Genomic DNA, 17,399 nt, shown 5'->3' with positions numbered 1-17,399 from the left:
CAAAACTGCAAAAGCCCTAACCCTCAGGCCTATTAATTGTATTACCTCTTTAAAATGAATAAATACTCAGATCTTTTCCTGAGATAAAAAAGAAATATTACTCTGTTGAAATAATTTGTTCATATTAAACATAAACGTAGATGTTCTTATTAAAGTACAGAAGTATTAGGAACGTACTTAAAGTACTAAAACTAAGAGCATGCATTATGCCAAATGTTTTTTTAGATTATTGTATTAGAATTATTGATACGTTCACATGTTTATCATTTTAACAATAGACAAATAGACAAAAATGAGTGTGGAAATGTGGAAATAAATGTAGTAAAGTAAAGTACAACATTTTCTTGAATATAGATAATCAGAATAGAAAAATACTTAAATAACATACATCTATACAAGTCCAGTTCCTGTATCATGTACTTAATTGTGTCCCTATAATCACGTATTCCGGTCACGTGGTAAATATGTTGCATCCCTTTAAGGGCAGAGTCACGTGAGAGTGTGTCACGTGATTGTTGAATTGCAAATATATTTAAAAAAAAAAAAAAAAAAAAAAAAAAAAGTCTTAGTCTTTCCTCTGTGCTCTGCGTGTTCGTGAAGCAGCTTAAATACCCGCCACGCGTCGGTTTTCCCCTTCGCAGCGAACCCACCAGGTGAGAAAAGCACAAGTCATTCAAACCTGTTAGCTTTATTGTTAGCCACCTAGCATGCTACATGCTACGCTGCCCTGTTCTCTGGGGGATTCACCGTTAGCTCGTTTGTAGAAACCCGTCCGACGTTGGCGAGGTCGCTGCTTTCTGCTTAGTGACAAGTACCTGGTGGCTAGTTCTTTATACCTGTAGTAAAAGGCTGTATTCAGAGTCAGCGTTTAATGGTGCTGTTGTTGTAAGAGAAGAATGCATCATAGAGCCGTTCATTCATAACACCTGAACTGAAGCTGACGTTAAAGGTAAGATACACTGTTCTATGTTAAATGATAGCTAACGTTAGCTAGCTGGCTACATATTAATACACGTTGTAATTATTTATTTTATTTATTTATAACCCTTTTTGTATTGTTAAATTGTATACTTTTCTGTTTATCAGACAAAAAATGTACACACTGAAGCAGATAGAAGCTTATTTGACATCTTGCACTGTGGTTTTTTCATTAAGACGGTTGACTAAATTAAATATTCTTTTCCATGTGTAAACAGTGTGGATTTCCACTCTTTACTTCTTTACGTTTATACTGCTGTAGTAACATATTTCTCCCTTTTTGGATTAATAAAGTATAAATTCTTCTAAAGACTAACTACAGCAGCAGAGAGTCGTTAACAAATAAACCCAATAAACACAAAAACATAGTTAATTATCAGTTTAACACATTTGACATCGAAAAATGCCCAAATATTCTCTAGCTTCAGCCAGGTTGCTATTTTTTGGAGTGATATATTTTTTTTTATCAGTTTTGAACTGTTGCTAAAATTTTCCATCCAATAACTGTATTTAGCTAAACTATTAATGGAGAAACAATTTATCTGTTTAATTCACCCAAACAGATTTTAGTGCACGCTAAAATGTACAGAAGAAGATCTTGGAACAAGAAGCGATACTAAATATTAAATAAATATTTGATTGTGATTTTTCTCTTTCTGTATCAATTGTTGAAGGATATGAAATGCCAAAAATATGTGTGGTATCAGCACAACAAAAGGACGTGAACTCTACGACACCAGTTTATCTGAAAGAATTCCTGCTGAGCTGCTGAACTTTTCTTTATCTGTTGACTTTGTGATTTTTAACTCTCAAAAAGAAAGAAAGGGAAAAAGAACCCAAAGATTAGCTGGAATGAGCTCACAAAGGTTGCGGTTCTGTGCATGCATCGTCGGTACACATTGCGTCATCTTCTCTGCTGCTCGGGTGCAGATGTTCCCGATGGGGGTTGTGTTCCTGGCTCTGCTGGGCCTGAGCTCCACCCGGGTCTGTCCGGATGGAGGCATCTGCCGGTACCAGAACACCTGCTGCAAGAACACCGTTGGAGGCTACGGATGCTGCCCGCTACCATACGTGAGTCCAGTCCGTTAGATTTAAATCAAAGTGGTGCAATCAAAGGAGCGATGCAAAAATACTACACAGAGTAAAACACAATGGCACAATTTCATCGGCTCTTGATCCAGTCTCAGTTTAGTCCTGATCCTCCACATGAACTACTCGGCTCAAGCTCCTCTGAAACAGAGACCTGAACGACCTTTACTTTCTTTTTTACGTCGTTGGCTGTGCTTTGTGTTCTCGGGGGTCTTTAAAGCCTTATTTATTCATGCCCCCCCCCCCCCCCTGCAGGCTCAGTGTTGCTCGGACCACCTGCACTGCTGCTACGAGAGGACGGTGTGTGATCTGGTCCACAGCCGATGTGTGAATAAGACCGTTTCCCTCCCCATGATGAGACGCGTCCCTCAGGTAAACCCCACAAAGGACTCGCGGTTCGCTTCTTGTGGTGTTCGGCTGCTCGCTGTTTCATCCCAGCTCATCGAACTCTTATTTTGTAGGAGGAGTCTCAGGGACAACATTCTGGCAGATTTTTCCTTCATTGTCTAGATATGCATGTGAATATTTACATATTTCAGGTCAAACCTTCTGCAGCATTTTTGGTGTTTTGTTCTTCTCTGTCATTACGTTTTTAGAATCCAAAAAGCACACACATTAAAATGAGTGCAAATGAAACATAAGTGACGCATGAAAGTAAAGGGCTGGAAAATAATAAAGCATTTTTGTTTCCAGTTGAACTTTTCTTAAAAGACATTGTTGCTTTAAAAATATGACAGAAATCCCTGATGTAAAACACCTTCCCTCTGCTGCTGCTGTAGAACAAGAGTAGTCCTTTACAAAGTGTTGTTTCTGTCTGGCGCTGTGTGTGACTGGTGCAGCTTCAGGAGACGCTGAAAGCCGTCATCTGTCCAGACCAAGAGTCCGAGTGTCCCAACGACGCCACCTGCTGCCAGCTTCTGGACGGCTCGTGGGGCTGCTGTCCACTACCTAAGGTGAGCTAGATAAAGGCATACAGATCTGTATCTCTCGTTAAGTTATTTGGTCACAACATATCTCGGTCACAAATAGGTGTGACTGTTTTGGATACTTGTTTCTGGTATTGGTGTGTAACTTATTTGAAAGTGTTTGAGAGAATATCAGCTCGTCGTTTATGATTTTATTGGATTTTCATGGAGGACCTTTCTCTCCTGCAGGCGGTGTGTTGTGAGGATAAACTCCACTGCTGCCCCGAGGAGACAAAGTGTGACCTCGCTCACTCAAAGTGTGTGTCCTCCTCGCTGGAGTCCTTCCCCATGCTGGAGAAGCTGCCTGCAAGGAGGAGGCACAATCACTCCGGTACATGGTCACGTGGCTCATTTCAGGCCAAAGATCTACTTCAGAAAACCCTTGTGGGAACAAGCGTTACATTTATATGCTAATGTGCTAATAACTACGATGTCATGTTTGAGCGTCTTCATGCTGATGTACCAATGGATGTTTATTTCCAGTCGGCTCGGTGTCGTGTCCCGGGGGGAAAAGCAGCTGCCCGGACGGTTCTACGTGTTGCCTTCTGCCCGGTGGAGATTACGGCTGCTGTCCGTACTCACAGGTACATGGGACTCACTTTGTGATACACACAAGCTGATTTATTGATCAACTCTTGCTGCTTTTCTTTTCATTTCATTTGTATTGTGAATTTAATATCTTTTAATAAGTAATTTGGAGAGATCACATCGTCACATGAGAGACTGCAGTTTGCATTTTACATAATTATCTGACGAAGTGTCGTATGATAAATCAGTTTATTGAGAAAATAACGTTGGTTGCAAATCTGCACCTCGTGCAGGCCATGTGCTGCAGCGACCATCTCCACTGTTGCCCCAGCAACACGATATGTGACCTGGTCCACGGGGTCTGCAAAGACGGGGAGGCGCTATTTCCGCTGCTGAAGAAGATCGCCGCTGTGCCCAATGACGGTAAGCGACCCGAAGAGGGGCCGCATGCATCGAGGGTAATAACTTAAGAGCTTCTCGTCCTCTCAGTTAAGTGTCCAGACGAGACGTCGGTGTGTCCCGACCAGACGACGTGCTGCCAGATGGCCGACGGCTCGTACGGCTGCTGCCCTCTGCCCAACGTGAGTGAACGAACGCCTTCCAGTGGAGGCACGGCTTCTTCTGCTTACTGTTAAATGGGTTTACAATCGATGGGCTGATTAAGCTGCTGATGTGTGGGGGGGAAAAAAAAGAAAAGCAACACGGTTGAAATAAGATGTCACTACATAACCCAAGATGAAAAACGAAACCCAGAGGTTATAAATGTCCGGAGCGTTTCAGAAGGATGAGCCATTTAAAAAGCTAACCCTATAGCATCTACCTGCATCTTATTTTATAAATATATAGGTGTTTCCTTCTCATTAATACATGACGTGGATATTGGTTAGGAGACTTGTCTCTGTCTTTCCAGGCCGTGTGTTGCTCGGATCACGTCCACTGTTGTCCTGAAGGAACCCGGTGTGACGTCGCACACGGCACATGTTTATCCACGGTCACCACGTTAGTGGAAGTTCACAATAAAGGTCTGAGTGGGACCGTTCACCTGGGAAAAAACAATATCTCTAACTCTCGATTATTTCAGGAATGTATTTTACTATTTTTAATATTTAATTTGACAAATCGTTTGTCTTTCAGTCAGCGCCGTTCCCTGCAACGACTCGGTTGCGTGCGCTGACGGGAACACCTGCTGCAAGCTGGCAGAGGGAGGCTGGGCCTGCTGCCCTCTGCCTCAGGTAATGAGGGGCGGATAGTGTGGGGGGGGGGGGTAGCGCATGGGGGCCGTGTAGGGGGCTTTTTGAACCTCAACTTGCAACTCGCAGGTAAATACATTTTCAGGTGTTTTGTTCGGTGTTTCTGCTTCCCTTCCAGGCCGTGTGCTGCGAGGACCACCTCCACTGCTGCCCTCACGCCACCGTCTGCAACCTGCAGGCCGAGACCTGCGACGACCCCTCGGGGGTCCGGCCGTCCCTCCGCTGGGTGGAGAAAGCGAGCGCCGCCCGGGCCGTTGCCGTGGCGACCCCTCCGGCCAGGAACATGTGCGACGCCCAGACCAGCTGCCCCAGAGACACGACCTGCTGCTTCATGGGCCGGACACGCAAGTGGGGGTGCTGCCCTCTGCCGAAGGTACTCGGCCCGCCGCGCACACACACACACGCGCACACGATGGCTGAGGCTGGTTTTTGCTGCCCCACAGGCCGTGTGCTGCCAGGACGGAGACCACTGCTGCCCCAGCGGCCACGCCTGTGAGCCCCACCGCTCCTCCTGCTCCAAGGGACCCCTGGTCCTCGTGCCCTGGTTCTCCAAGCTGAGCGCCCGCAGCGAGGCGGCGGGGGGGGACGCCGCGACGGGGGGGGAGGACACCGCGACGGACGTCAAGTGCGACAACAAGAGCAGCTGCGCCTCTGGGACGACGTGCTGCAAGCTGAAGACGGGGGGGTGGGGCTGCTGCCCGCTGGTGAAGGTCCGTGAATAGCAGTCTATACAGGTTTTTTTTTCTAATATTGGATGTATATTTGGTTTTAATAACTATTCTATTTTAACTGTAACTAGAAGGAAGTGGTTATCTAAGGGGGCAACGAGCTTTCAATCCATTCAGAAAAAGCCATTTAAGTTTTAAGATTCAACTGCAAGTCACAGGTTCAGACATTTTAGTTGACATGTGTTCTTATCAAATTTTACCTCAATAAACACAAACACACTCCGACTTCAAAAAACATCAAATACATTGTTACCCTCAGTAAGAATGTGCTTCTTACTAAATATATTTTATTGTTAACAAAACCTCAATCTCTCCCAAGCTGTGTGTGTGTTACATAATTCCCTTTCCAATATAGCAGAGTTTGTGAAGTCATTTTTGTTTTCATTGTGAAAACCTCCCAAACTGTTTTTAAATTTCTACAGAATCCTCTATTTTAATTCCTATTTAAAGCACTGCGAATAATTTAATCAGACAAATCCCTTTATTCAACTTAATTAAATTTGTTGTAAAATAAAACGTCGATGTGAAGACTTTTCTCCTGAGACACAGCTGGTTTATGGCCTTTGTTGTTGTTTATATTTGCGTCTCCTCAGGCCGTGTGCTGTGCCGACCGTGAGCACTGCTGCCCTCAGGGCTACTCCTGCAACATGCAGACGGGCACCTGCGAGAAGAAGGTCGCCGACGCCCTGCTCCCCCCCCTCCCTCGGGTCAGGGTGGTGCGGCCCGGGGACCACCAGGACGTGGCGTGTGACGTCGGGGGGGCGTCCCGCTGCCCCCGACGTCACACGTGCTGCAGGGTCTCGGCCTCGGAGTGGGGCTGCTGCCCCTCGCCCGGGGTACGTCCACGCCTCGCCCACACGGGACACTTCCTGTTATGGTCATGTGACCAGTGAGCGCTATGTCCCATGATCCAAAGGCTCCTGGCTTTGATTTAATTTGATCTGAACTACTGACATATTGTGATAGTGGAGAACCATTATTCTTTATAGAAATGGTTAAAGACTTTGACATCTGATATGAATGAATGAATAACTTACTGGGCCTCTGCTTATATGCTTATTCTAAATGACTCTGGTTCAGCCTTCATCTGTGTGAACAACACTAAAGTCTTCATCCTGCATCTCCTCACGCAGGCGGTCTGCTGCCCGGACTCAAAGCACTGCTGCCCCGCTGGCTCCTCATGTGACCCCAAGGCCGGCGGCTGCTCCCCCCAGCCGACCTGGGACAGAAAGAGGGACGTTGTCCCACATGGACTCTGAGCCCAAGATGAGACTTGGTGGCAATGAAGACATGATCATGAAGTAGAAGCCCTTTGATCAGGTGACGTCGCTGTTTGTTTTGTGTTATCGGGATCAGTTTGCTGCAGATGATGAGTGACGCTGTGGGTGTCGCTTCATGGTTTTCTTCATTTTAACCGATGTGGAGATCAAACATCAACGCGTCACATTGGCTTCATGTTGTTTTTTGTAATCGTTTCAAACTGCTGGAGCAGCGAGTTGGTTTACGTTGTGTTTCATTCGGTTTTCTGAACAGATTTGATAAAAAATGCAGATGAACAGATTGTTGATAAACTGGTTTCCTTGATGGTCTTAATGGATATTATGGTAAATAAAGTTGTATAATTATAATTTGTTTTTTTCTCATTTGTTTTGCAGAGCAGGGATTTTAAACCTTAACTTGTATTTGATGTGGCACTAGGTTATAGTGTCAGTCTATTAAATGGAGATTACATGTATATAAATTAGTTAAATCTGGGTTTTTTATCATTCAGTAGGAAATGATGCCATTTGTTGGGACTAGTTTTAGCGGCGGATGAATCCACGCTGAGTGTCTGAGAAACAGTGACGGAGCACTAAGGAATAACAGCAAACCATCCAATTAACCAAAATTACATATACTTAGAACCCAAGAAATGAAACAATATATTAAGAACAAATGACTAAATAGCTCCCACAACCTCTTTACATGTTTTTTTTAATAAAGTATTTATTTGCATGGAGGGAATTCATTTCCTTTGTGGAGTCAGTTCGGTAATTAAAAGCACAAGGGTCATGAAGCTCAGTCCCCTCCCCATTGTTGCTATGACAACCAGAGTAAACACAGGACATGACTGCACAGTGCCCTCTGGTGGGCAGAAACAAACTACCAGGGATTTTTAATGTCTTATCACTCCGTACATTTAGGAAGTCGTGCCATGAACAAATCCATACAATGTAGTATGAATCAGGCAGTGGATGAAATAGAAATAACACCAAAAACAACTTTTAAAATTTTCATTCATAAACAAACTAAAGCTGTCTGATAAATGTTACGTAGAAGTAGAACGCGGCACGAGAAGAAAAAAAAAAGCGTACTAGTACCTCGAGTACTTCTAAATGTACTGAAAGAGCACAGGGGTCACCGAGGGAATCCACACACTGGTGTGGGGGCGGGGAAGCCGAGGTGTAAGAGCTCGTCACTCACACACATGGTCCTTCACACACACACCACAGGACAGACAGTCGGGACCCTTCTGCTCCTTCTGCTCCTTCTTCTGCTCCTTCTCCTGCTCCTTCTGCTCCTCCTTCTCCTGCAGCGGAGACCCAGCCTCTCCTCGTCCCTCACTGAGGTAACCAGTTCTGTTGGTGCAGTTTCTCCTGACTTTGAAAACCTGGGCTCAGATCTGAGGCGTAGCAGAGCAGCCAGTGGTGCAGACAGGAAGTGGAGTGAGTGGTGCATCATGGGAGGTTGTGATTGAATTGGGATCAAATATGTTACACATTAGTCAAAATTAGGTGTCATTTCAGGAACAGTTTTTATTCATTACGTATTCTGTCATTCAAATGGCTGACAATTCTTCTGTTTTTAATTAAATGTACTTTATTTGTGTTTTAGTTTGATACAAGTCTCATTAGAAATGTAGTTTGCTTTTCTATTTATCTTTATATCATTTCTTTTGCTGCTGCAACAAGGAGTAATCATTTAAGAAACATCTTGATCTCTACCATCTATTTTCTTTTCCATCAGAAAACATGTTTTATTTATTTAAAGAATTAAATTCTTTATTTTTCTCTACTTATTTATTAATATCTTGTCTTAGTCTATTGTTATTGTCTTATGTCCCTACTTTGACAATGTCCACAACAGGTAATTATTCAATATTACCTATTTTTGTTAAAAGTCATTTAGTAATAATTCTTTAAAACCTCCAATAACGGAACATCTCCTCGTGGGGGAGGACTTCAGGAGCCTCTTTATTCACGGGAAACGCCTGTGTTTGCATCCCCCCTCAAGTATTAGCTGTCAACATGGCGAGCATTTGAGGAAGAGCAGCTCGGACAGCTGGCCTGGCGCAGTGGAAGGCATGCGCCCCCCCCCCCACCCCGGGGGGGCCAAAGCCCTGCATGCTATTTATACTCAGCTGGTGTCCGTTCATTCACGCCCGGACGCCGCAAAGGCCACCGCGTCCGGACCAAAGCCGGCGACGAATCTGCTGGTTCTGCTATTCCATTTGTGTAGACGAGCCTCTGATGTTACCAGCTGGCGCGTTCGAGGGAAGGAGGGTCGTCATAGCGACGTAGACAAAACGCATCAATCAACCACAATACAAACTGAAACAATGTATGAAATATGGCTGCAATCGGATGTATTTTGTTCTTCTATTTAGGGCCTGCAGAGGCGGAGCCTTGATGACGCAGCCCGGAGACTGAGTCCTCGTCAGCTCATGACAACCAGGCCAGAAGTTTCTCAGTAATCCTGTTTGCCAACAAGTAAACAAACCAAGATGTGGTGGAGCTGTTCCAACAGTTGAAACTGGGAGGCCGCTGTGCACTGATGTGGTTCCTGCGCCTCTTCTCTTCCAGCTGTAGGGGCGCCATGGCCACCCCGCGCACGTTTGACTCCAGCACCCCGTTCGCCATCGTGACCGGAGGCTCCGAGCTCTCGTTTCTCGGCAAAGAGGACGACGGCCGGGGATGCGGGGACGAGGGGGACGGAGACTCGCTGGTCCAGGCCATCGGGCCTCACCTGAGCCGGGTGATGCAGCGCGGCACGGCCAACCACGTGGTCGGCGAGGAGGGCGTCTCCATCGTGGCGCAGGCCGAGAGTACGTGGGTCGAGACGCGTGTCTGAATCTTCATTGGAGTTAGTGTTGTCCATGATAATGATGTACATTCTGCTTTTAGCATGGTATGCAACACAAGTTACCAACACCTGTGCATGAATCCCCCTTTACCTCTTTGTTTGATCTAGAATGATTGGCTCTTTATTATTAGCTGGACCGGTTGTACCAATCTTCACATCTAACTTCCACGCGGTTTGTTTCTTTGGACTGAATGTACTTTTCCCCGTTCCAGGAGAAGACTTTCAGGAGTTCAGCCCCACAAAGACACGGTGCCCTTACTCAAGATCTCAGCTGCTCAGAAAGCACAGGTACCTCATAAGAAACCAGCCATTCATACACCTGAGAACACAAACCTGTTGATGTTATTACCTTGGACTGCAGGTAAGAAGTGGACGTAGTCGTCACCTATGGGTTTTTGGACTGAGGTTTTGAAGCCTTAAGTTTAAAAATTTGGAAGCGTGTAGCCCCGCCCTAAAGCATCCCTTTTTTGTGTACTGTTTGACTCCAAATGGATCATAATTTACCAAATATTGTATTTAAATTAGAGAGTAAACTCTCACTTCCTCTCCAAAACCAGCGAAGTCGCCCCTCTGTGGTCACTAGAGAGAATGCATCCTCAAAAGACTTGAGCAATAGTTTCACTCTTCAGAACCTGAGGTTGCTGTCAAGTAACCTGAACGTGTCCCGTATGGACAACATTGCAGGTCGCTCGGCGTGAAAACTGCTCCCCCGAGTGACACGGAGGACGAGGACTTCCACGCGGCGGCCCAGCTCCCACCGCATCACCTCCGCAGGAAACGGCGCCGGAAAATCCGAAGCCCAGCGGCTGGGGAGCGACCTCCGATCATCCGGGGTCTGTGGGTGCAGGAGATCGATTGGCTGAAGTCGGCGTGCAAAGAGGCCGCGTCTTTCCCCGCCGCCGAGATCATCCCGCCTCCTCCTCAGTTTACCGACTGCAGCTGCCGCGCAGGCCGGGGCGGCGAGGACGGGTCCCCGGCGGAGGACGGGTCCCCGGCAGAGGACGCCAGAGGAGGCTCAGACTCGGACTGCAGTTTGGATCGGGACTCCGAGTCTCTTTACACTCACGAGAGCGAGTCGGGCTCCTCCTGTGCCGCGGAGGACGCCACGCGGGCGCCAGGTGGTTTGGAGGTCGACGCCAGGATGTCAAATGTGGCCTTTGACCTGATGCAAGTGTCTGGTTTTAGGTCTTCATCTCATGCAGGGTGGGATTCGGGCTCTGAAGGGTGTGTTCGGAGCCCTGTGGGAGTCTCTGGATCCAGCCCACAGAAGGCATCCCAGCATGCCTATGGCGTGGATGACATGAGGGACGCTGACGTGGTTTTGGGCGCCCTGAGAGGACGAGTCACACAGCTGCCCAAGCTCTTTGTTTCACCTTTCTTTAGAGATTTGATCAAACAGACTCTGAACTGGGAGAGCAGCACGCCTGGCAGTGAAGGACTCTTATTTCATCACGTGAGACGTTCACTTTATTAGCAAGTATTAGTATGCCTTTAAATGCCTTAATCCCATTGTGATGTACGAACACCATGCTTCCTGCTAGGAGGAAGGCTTACACGGGGAGATGTATTTCTGGTAACCGGTCAGATATCCGTCTCCTTGCTAAATGCTCCGCAGGTAGAACATTTGAATTTGGGTCATGGAAACCAAAACCAAGCTCTCAAATATGCTGAAATGCTTCATAGCTTGGAGGGAACAACCTCGTGACATTTCACAGGGAATTGATCATATGTTTAATACATTTAAGATTAGAGGGACCTCAGTTGACTTTTTGTGTCCTTCAGCTTCTTCAGCCCAGCTGTTGTGAGTACCGGGAGGGAGAGGAGTACTGCGTCCTTCACCGCATACAGAGCGGGTCCTACGGGGACGTCTTCTGTGTCCGGGACAAAAGGACTAGGTTCAAATGTGCTGCCAAGAGGGTAAGCCAAGTCATTTATAGTAAAAAAAACACTAAACACAAAATCCAGATGTGCCCCTCCCAAAGTCTCCTGCTCCCAAAGCGGCGATTGAGTTAAAAGTGAGTGACGCGCGTCGTTGTCCCCTCAGATCCCAGCGAGTCACTTCAGCAGCGAGGAGGTGAGCACGTGGAGCGCCCTCAGCTCTCCTCGCGTGGTGGAGCTCTTCGGGGCTGTGAGGGAGGGCCCCAACATTGTGCTCTTCATGGACTTGAAGCCAGGTGAAGCCTCAGTCTCCACCGAGTAACACAGATGCTCTGTGTGCTGTGGACCGTATTTCTTAGACTTGTTTCAAAGACTTGTGGTGGTAAAAGATTTTGTCCAAAACTTCTACAGCATGTTTGTCCCAGCTCCTAAAAGACATGAGCTCCCTCCCTGAGGACTTGGCCCTGCACTACTTCCACCAGTCACTGGGGGCACTGGAGCACCTGCACCACAGAAAGGTCCTGCACCTGGACATCAAAGGTATGTTCCTGATAGTCCAAAGGACAACTCGGCTCACGCACTGCACCTCTCTGACCTCTGACCTTCTCCTAGTTACCGTCCTGAAATTGTAGAGGAGGAAAGACGGTTCTGTACTGTAGTCCAGGTTCAGGAGGCACTGGGTAAAATGGACCCAAATGGGGCCAGAATCCCGTCTTTGTCATTTGTAAATGCAGAAAGTCGTCCCTCAAACACCATGTTTGTGAATTCATATTTTGCAGTTTGAATGATGACAACTGTAACACATAAGTAAGATTTCTGGGGTTTTTTTTAATGTAAAACTGAAATGAATCTTGCAGAGTGCTGTCACCATAACAACAAGCGCCATCTTCCTTTGGAGACCCAAAACCGAGAGAACATTGGATGTATATTTGTGAGAAACATCTACAAGCGAATAAAATGTTGTGTCCTTTGTGTCGATATTGAATCCTGGAGTGATGCCTCGCCCTAAAGAGGAAGGGGCTCACTATGACCCGTCTCATTGAATCAGAGACAATGTTCCTTAACCCCCCCCCCGACTGTTTCCCAGTGATCACATGATGAGATCCAGCTGTTGACTTTATTCCAGCTGACAACGTGCTGCTGTCGGCAGACTGCAGGGACACGTTCCTCTGTGACTTTGGTCTCTCGGAGACGTTGGACGACAGCGGAAGGAGCGCCGGCGCCTTCAGAGGTGAGTCCCACGGAGCAGATATTGATTTGTGCTGATCGCATTGATCAACGTCATGTGTTCGGTGTCCTCTGCTCCTCTCGGACTTAAAGCCACAGTCGGTCTGTGAGATGAGGCGGAAACACAAAATCTAAACAAACCTATTCTTCAACAGCACGACCCTATGGTCGCCATGACAATATATGCCACGATCGTAATAACCATTATCGATCCATGCAGGAAGCGCCCTCCCCGGCACGGAGAGCCACATGGCCCCCGAGGTGGCCCGAGGGGACCCGCTGTGTGCCAAGGCGGACGTGTGGAGCAGCTGCTGCATGCTGCTGCACATGCTCAACGGCTGCCCCCCGTGGACACGCTACTACTCCCCCCCGCTCTGTCTGCAGGTGAGAGCCCCCCCCCCCACTCCCGAAGAAGAAGTGACGTTGGAGCGCACTCAGGTTTTCTCTCCCGTGTGTCGGTCAGATCGTCAACCAGCCAGCTCCTCTGTGGGAGGTGCCGTCCAACTGCAACAACTTCACGGCCAAAGTGTTCCGGGCCGGACTCCAGAAGGACCGCGACAGACGGGCCTCGGCCAAGGAGCTCCGCAGGAGGACCACCAAAGCCCTCCGAGCAGGTCGCTGTGTCCCAATGCATCTGACCCACAGAATGGTTGTCTGTCCTTCTCCTGACAACCAGAAAAACAAACTGAACAGGAAAAGAGGCTCTTAGTGGAGGAAGCAATGTGGAGGACTAACGGAACATATTACAAAGGAACCAAAAACACCCACAAAGAAATAACAGCAATATTCATGGCTTCATATTAAACACATGGATCCATGATCATACCGGCCTGTATAAGTTAGCAGGAAAATTACTGAATGAATTGGTTAATTATATTCTTTAAATAACAGCCAATATTTTAAAAGGATAAAATAAGAATAATGTGATCTGCCAAAACCGGTTTGGAAGGTAAATCGCTGTGTCTCCTCAACAAGAAAACTGGAAGACCCCCCAGTACAGTAAACTACAGGGAAAGTAAAATAGTACCCAGGATGCAGCGCTGCGGCACTCCGTTTCTTTCCTTTTGACATGTGATATCCTCCATGTGTTCTGTACCTCGCTGTTGTACCGTTATGTAAATCTTTACGGTCCCTACATTTACTCCACAGTTGGGGGTCTGAGTTCCTGGTCCGTCCAAAGAGCCCGCGATGATCTGCGGAATGACCAGAGCCAGGACGAGGGCCGCGCCTGCCCTTCTCCGCCCGGGGTCAACCCGCCCACAACCCGGGCCCCGATGCACTGGGTGAGTCCCTGGAGGACCACGGCGGTGGAAGAGGACAGCAGCGACTCGGTCCGAGACTCCGAGGCGGAGATGGACCTCTTCAGCGGGGAGTGGGAGTCCGGGCCGAAGTCCCTGCAGGACGGAGAGGACTGGCACTCCGATTCAGAGGTGGACATCTACATGGCAGAGGAGGAGCACCTGCAGAAAAAGTGGTTGAAAAGTGAAAGGGACTACGAGGGGGATTGGGAGGAGGAAAGAGAGGAGGAGGAGGAGGAGGAAGAGGAGTGGGACTCCTCCACGTCTACAGAGTATCTCCGGGCTCTCAGAGGCATTTTCCCGCTGCTGCAGAAAGGCCAGCAGACAAAAGACGACTCGTGGGGATCAGAGCCAGAGCTGAAAAACCTCAGAAAGGGTGAATCAGACATGTTACCGTCAGATAATTCCCACATTGCATTACATTTAAAACACTTAAATAATAATCCTCTTATGTGAGCAATGAACTGTGATATCTGCTTTTTCACTTTTGATCCTCCACTGTAGTGTCATGTGACTAAAGTTTTCCTTTAAAATGAGTTTGTTCTTCAACTCTGAACCAGAAAACTCCTTCAGGACCTTTAAAATCCATCAGACTTTACAGCTTCATTCCTGTCGTTATACAACATTGTCGTCACAGTGAAAATCCTCAGTTTTTATGGCTTTGTGCATATCCACAAATTGAGCCCTTAAAACAAAAATAGCTGTCGTTTTTAAGGAAGTTTTCCCTGAAATTGGACTCTTTGCCCGACATGAGGAGGACGAGTCTGTGTCTACAGAGCATGGCTGGACACCTGAGACGGTCAGATACCTGCTGCTGTCCCTCAGCAGGATGGACAGAACTAACCCGCGTACGTATTGTCTCTCACTAGAGGCCGTGAGCGCCACCCAGCCGCCGTCCCCCGAACCCCGAGATGACCCCCCCTCCTGTTTCAGCTGCTCGGACACGTCGCGGATGGACGCCTCAGACAAGGTGTGTGTATTTGCCATGAAGGTGTGTCTGTGTGTGTGTGTGTGTGTACCGTGGAGGTGTGTGTGTTTTTAATGCGTTGAATACAAAGAAGTGAACGTCCCCCCTCCTTTTGAAGGAGTCTGATCGCTCCTCTGATGATCTGAGCTCTGGAGTCTTCTCCTCCTGCAACAGCCGGACAAAAGGACATCTGGAGTGGTCGGCCTCGGCCAATCAGCCGTCTTCGTACTGCTTTGAAGGTGAGGAGGCCGGACTGTCACCACTCGGATACAAACCCCCTACAGACGCCCGTGTTTTATTATTATCGTCACTCGCCGCTCCAGGTGTCGACATCTGGATCGAGAACGTCCGAGGCGAGTGTCTCAGGATCCGCGAGCGTCGGCAGGTCAAAGTGGGCCACGTCGCCGTCGGGATCAGCGAGCAGGTGAGAGGCAGCGAAGGTCTGAGTGATGGTCTGAGGAGGTGAGCCTCCCTCATCCTGAGGCACCTCACAAACATACAGCCTTGTTCTTCTAGTTCATGAAGTAGGTCTTGCATGATGTCAGCAAAGAGTTAATTATACATAATACGTGTCCTCTGTGGTGGTCAGGTCTCGGGGGAGGCCTTCACCCTGGAGACTCTGGACAGGAAGGCAGTGTCCTTGGAGCTGGAGATCAGGGAGTCCTGCCTGTGGCTGCGCTGCGTCCCCGCTCCGGACCGCTGTCGGCGCTGGAGGTGGAGGGTCACGGACGGCAAGCTGGAACTCCGAGAATGAGACCCGTCTTTGACCTGTTGTCTCATTTAGTCATCGATCGCAGGAACACGTGACGATGTGACCGATAGTATGAACATTAGGGTTCATGGGTCATTTAATGTCCTTTTGTACAGTCTGATGCGGGACCACGAGGGATCGGGTCTCTGGAGACTCAACGGTCGCCGAGGTGTGAGAAACCGTGGACAGCCAGGTGCATGCTGGGTAGTGGACTAGCCTCCGGTTTGCCGGGTTAACTTGGCCTCCATCTCAACACTCTTCCCTCTTTCTGTGTGTATATATACATTATTTGTATTTATATAAATATAAGGACAGCTGGTGCTTCTTGGTGAGTTTTTGAGTTGTGGTTTAGTCAGATTTGATTTTAAAGATGACTTTCTGTCATTTAAAAAGATTCAGGTTTTATAATGAGTAAAGCTACTAAACACTATGAGCTACTGTAGTGACGCGTGAGCCCTGTAGACATTAATACTTGAACGTTTAGAACTTAATAAAAATAATGACCTCTTTGGCCTTTGACCTCCGAGCTGATGAAGGGAGAGACGTTAACACCAATAAATAGAAGTCATGTGACCGCATCACGTGTGAAAGATTACAGGATCCAGACGTCTGAACTCTGAATACAGAGGACACTGCTGTAAGAATTTGAAATGATTGTGTCTGGAGTTTGTTTTTATATTATGTTATTATAGTTGTAGTCAACAGTTAAAAACTTTTAATCGATATTTGATGCGCTGATTTCATTGCTTTTGTATTTAGACTCTATCTTTTGACTGAACTTTAAAACAACGCTCACACCATCACAGGAAATGAGATTCACTGAAAATACTGTTTAATAAAATACTTAAAATTTCAAGTGTCTTATTTTAATGAGGATTCGATTGACAGTGTCTGGGATTTGGACTCCAGATTTCTGAAAATCCAGCTTGTTTTTTCTCTTGAGGAATGTGGAGGTCGAGCCGCTGCACCTAGTTAATATTTGAACGGGCTCCGCCTTCTTTTAACAACACCCACTGACGTGTTTTATTCTCATTTCCTCTTTATGGCCAGCTCACCAAGATAATTATTTCTGTGAGGGTTCGAACCCTTCGGACCTGACGACTATAGACCCAGAGAAGCCTGAGGGATGGGTCTGGTGTCTCAGCCCACCTGGTTGGTCTTTGTTGACTCTCGGCAGGTGTTCAGTAGCTCAAATATTGCAGTGTGTCAACACAAAACACAACGGAGGACTCACTCCTACCTCCATACGGCCACTGAACAAGAAGAAAGGGCTCATTTTAGTTGTTCAATAAATGTTTAAAGTCAAGTTCATTTTATTTATACAGACCAATGTCACAAAGTAGGAGCTGTCAGGTCACCCTTAAAGTGAGGAATGGGAGATGTAGTAGAGTAAAACAGACATATTTACTTCTGATATGTCATACAGCAAAAAGTACAATAAGGACCTCTGAGATGTAGTGGAAGTGAACAGTAGTGTAAAATTAAAGTACTCGGTTACTTCACACCGCGGTCACAAAGGAGTTAGTCGTACTAGAAATTAGACTTTAGATTAAGCGAAACCTTGAACTGAGAAATACTAAACAGGGAAAACCATTTCTTTCCACATGGCTTTGTGCAG

General features: G+C 47.2%; 2 protein-coding genes across 3 annotated transcripts; both read left to right on the top strand.

Moving 5' to 3' along the window:
• Positions 1 to 538: 538 nt before the first annotated feature.
• grnb (granulin b) lies at positions 539 to 9,287 on the top strand. Of its 2 annotated transcripts, none has more exons than XM_037462882.2 (15): positions 539 to 653; positions 1,909 to 2,049; positions 2,323 to 2,439; positions 2,907 to 3,020; positions 3,222 to 3,363; positions 3,516 to 3,616; positions 3,854 to 3,983; positions 4,050 to 4,141; positions 4,471 to 4,582; positions 4,695 to 4,792; positions 4,929 to 5,183; positions 5,254 to 5,520; positions 6,132 to 6,374; positions 6,672 to 8,243; positions 9,185 to 9,287. In XM_037462882.2, the coding sequence occupies exons 2-14, from the start codon at positions 1,909 to 1,911 to the stop codon at positions 6,795 to 6,797; spliced, it is 1,938 nt and encodes a 645-aa protein (XP_037318779.2). In that variant the 5' UTR covers positions 539 to 653; the 3' UTR covers positions 6,798 to 8,243; positions 9,185 to 9,287. The 2 variants fall into 2 exon arrangements, with proteins under 2 accessions (XP_037318779.2, XP_037318780.2); XM_037462883.2 differs by lacking the exon at positions 539 to 653 and adding an exon at positions 667 to 949.
• On the top strand, positions 9,150 to 16,637 carry LOC119212464 (mitogen-activated protein kinase kinase kinase 14). The gene is made up of 15 exons (XM_037462879.2): positions 9,150 to 9,287; positions 9,381 to 9,622; positions 9,873 to 9,948; positions 10,345 to 11,113; positions 11,443 to 11,577; positions 11,705 to 11,834; positions 11,950 to 12,078; positions 12,665 to 12,769; positions 12,986 to 13,149; positions 13,229 to 13,379; positions 13,915 to 14,439; positions 14,933 to 15,033; positions 15,149 to 15,269; positions 15,354 to 15,454; positions 15,620 to 16,637. The coding sequence occupies exons 2-15, from the start codon at positions 9,394 to 9,396 to the stop codon at positions 15,782 to 15,784; spliced, it is 2,901 nt and encodes a 966-aa protein (XP_037318776.2). The 5' UTR covers positions 9,150 to 9,287; positions 9,381 to 9,393; the 3' UTR covers positions 15,785 to 16,637.
• The last annotated feature ends 762 nt before the right edge of the window (positions 16,638 to 17,399 follow it).

The sequence above is a fragment of the Pungitius pungitius genome, chromosome 21, assembly GCF_949316345.1.
Source record: "Pungitius pungitius chromosome 21, fPunPun2.1, whole genome shotgun sequence".
In the NCBI taxonomy this organism is placed as follows: Eukaryota; Metazoa; Chordata; class Actinopteri; order Perciformes; family Gasterosteidae; genus Pungitius; species Pungitius pungitius.
This window is presented reverse-complemented; position numbering and strand designations above follow the sequence as displayed.

What these genes read in the sequence shown, in the direction of transcription:
- LOC119212464 (XM_037462879.2), top strand. Translation starts at nt 9,394, where the DNA reads ATGGCCACCCCGCGCACGTTTGACTCCAGCACCCCGTTCGCCATCGTG. An exon ending in AAGGACTCTTATTTCATCAC is followed by an intron (nt 11,114 to 11,442) that starts GTGAGACGTTCA and finishes TGTGTCCTTCAG; the next exon opens with CTTCTTCAGCCCAGCTGTTG. An exon ending in CCGTCGGGATCAGCGAGCAG is followed by an intron (nt 15,455 to 15,619) that starts GTGAGAGGCAGC and finishes TGTGGTGGTCAG; the next exon opens with GTCTCGGGGGAGGCCTTCAC.
- grnb (XM_037462882.2), top strand. Translation starts at nt 1,909, where the DNA reads ATGTTCCCGATGGGGGTTGTGTTCCTGGCTCTGCTGGGCCTGAGCTCC. An exon ending in GAGGAGGCACAATCACTCCG is followed by an intron (nt 3,364 to 3,515) that starts GTACATGGTCAC and finishes GTTTATTTCCAG; the next exon opens with TCGGCTCGGTGTCGTGTCCC. An exon ending in CGCCGCTGTGCCCAATGACG is followed by an intron (nt 3,984 to 4,049) that starts GTAAGCGACCCG and finishes TCGTCCTCTCAG; the next exon opens with TTAAGTGTCCAGACGAGACG.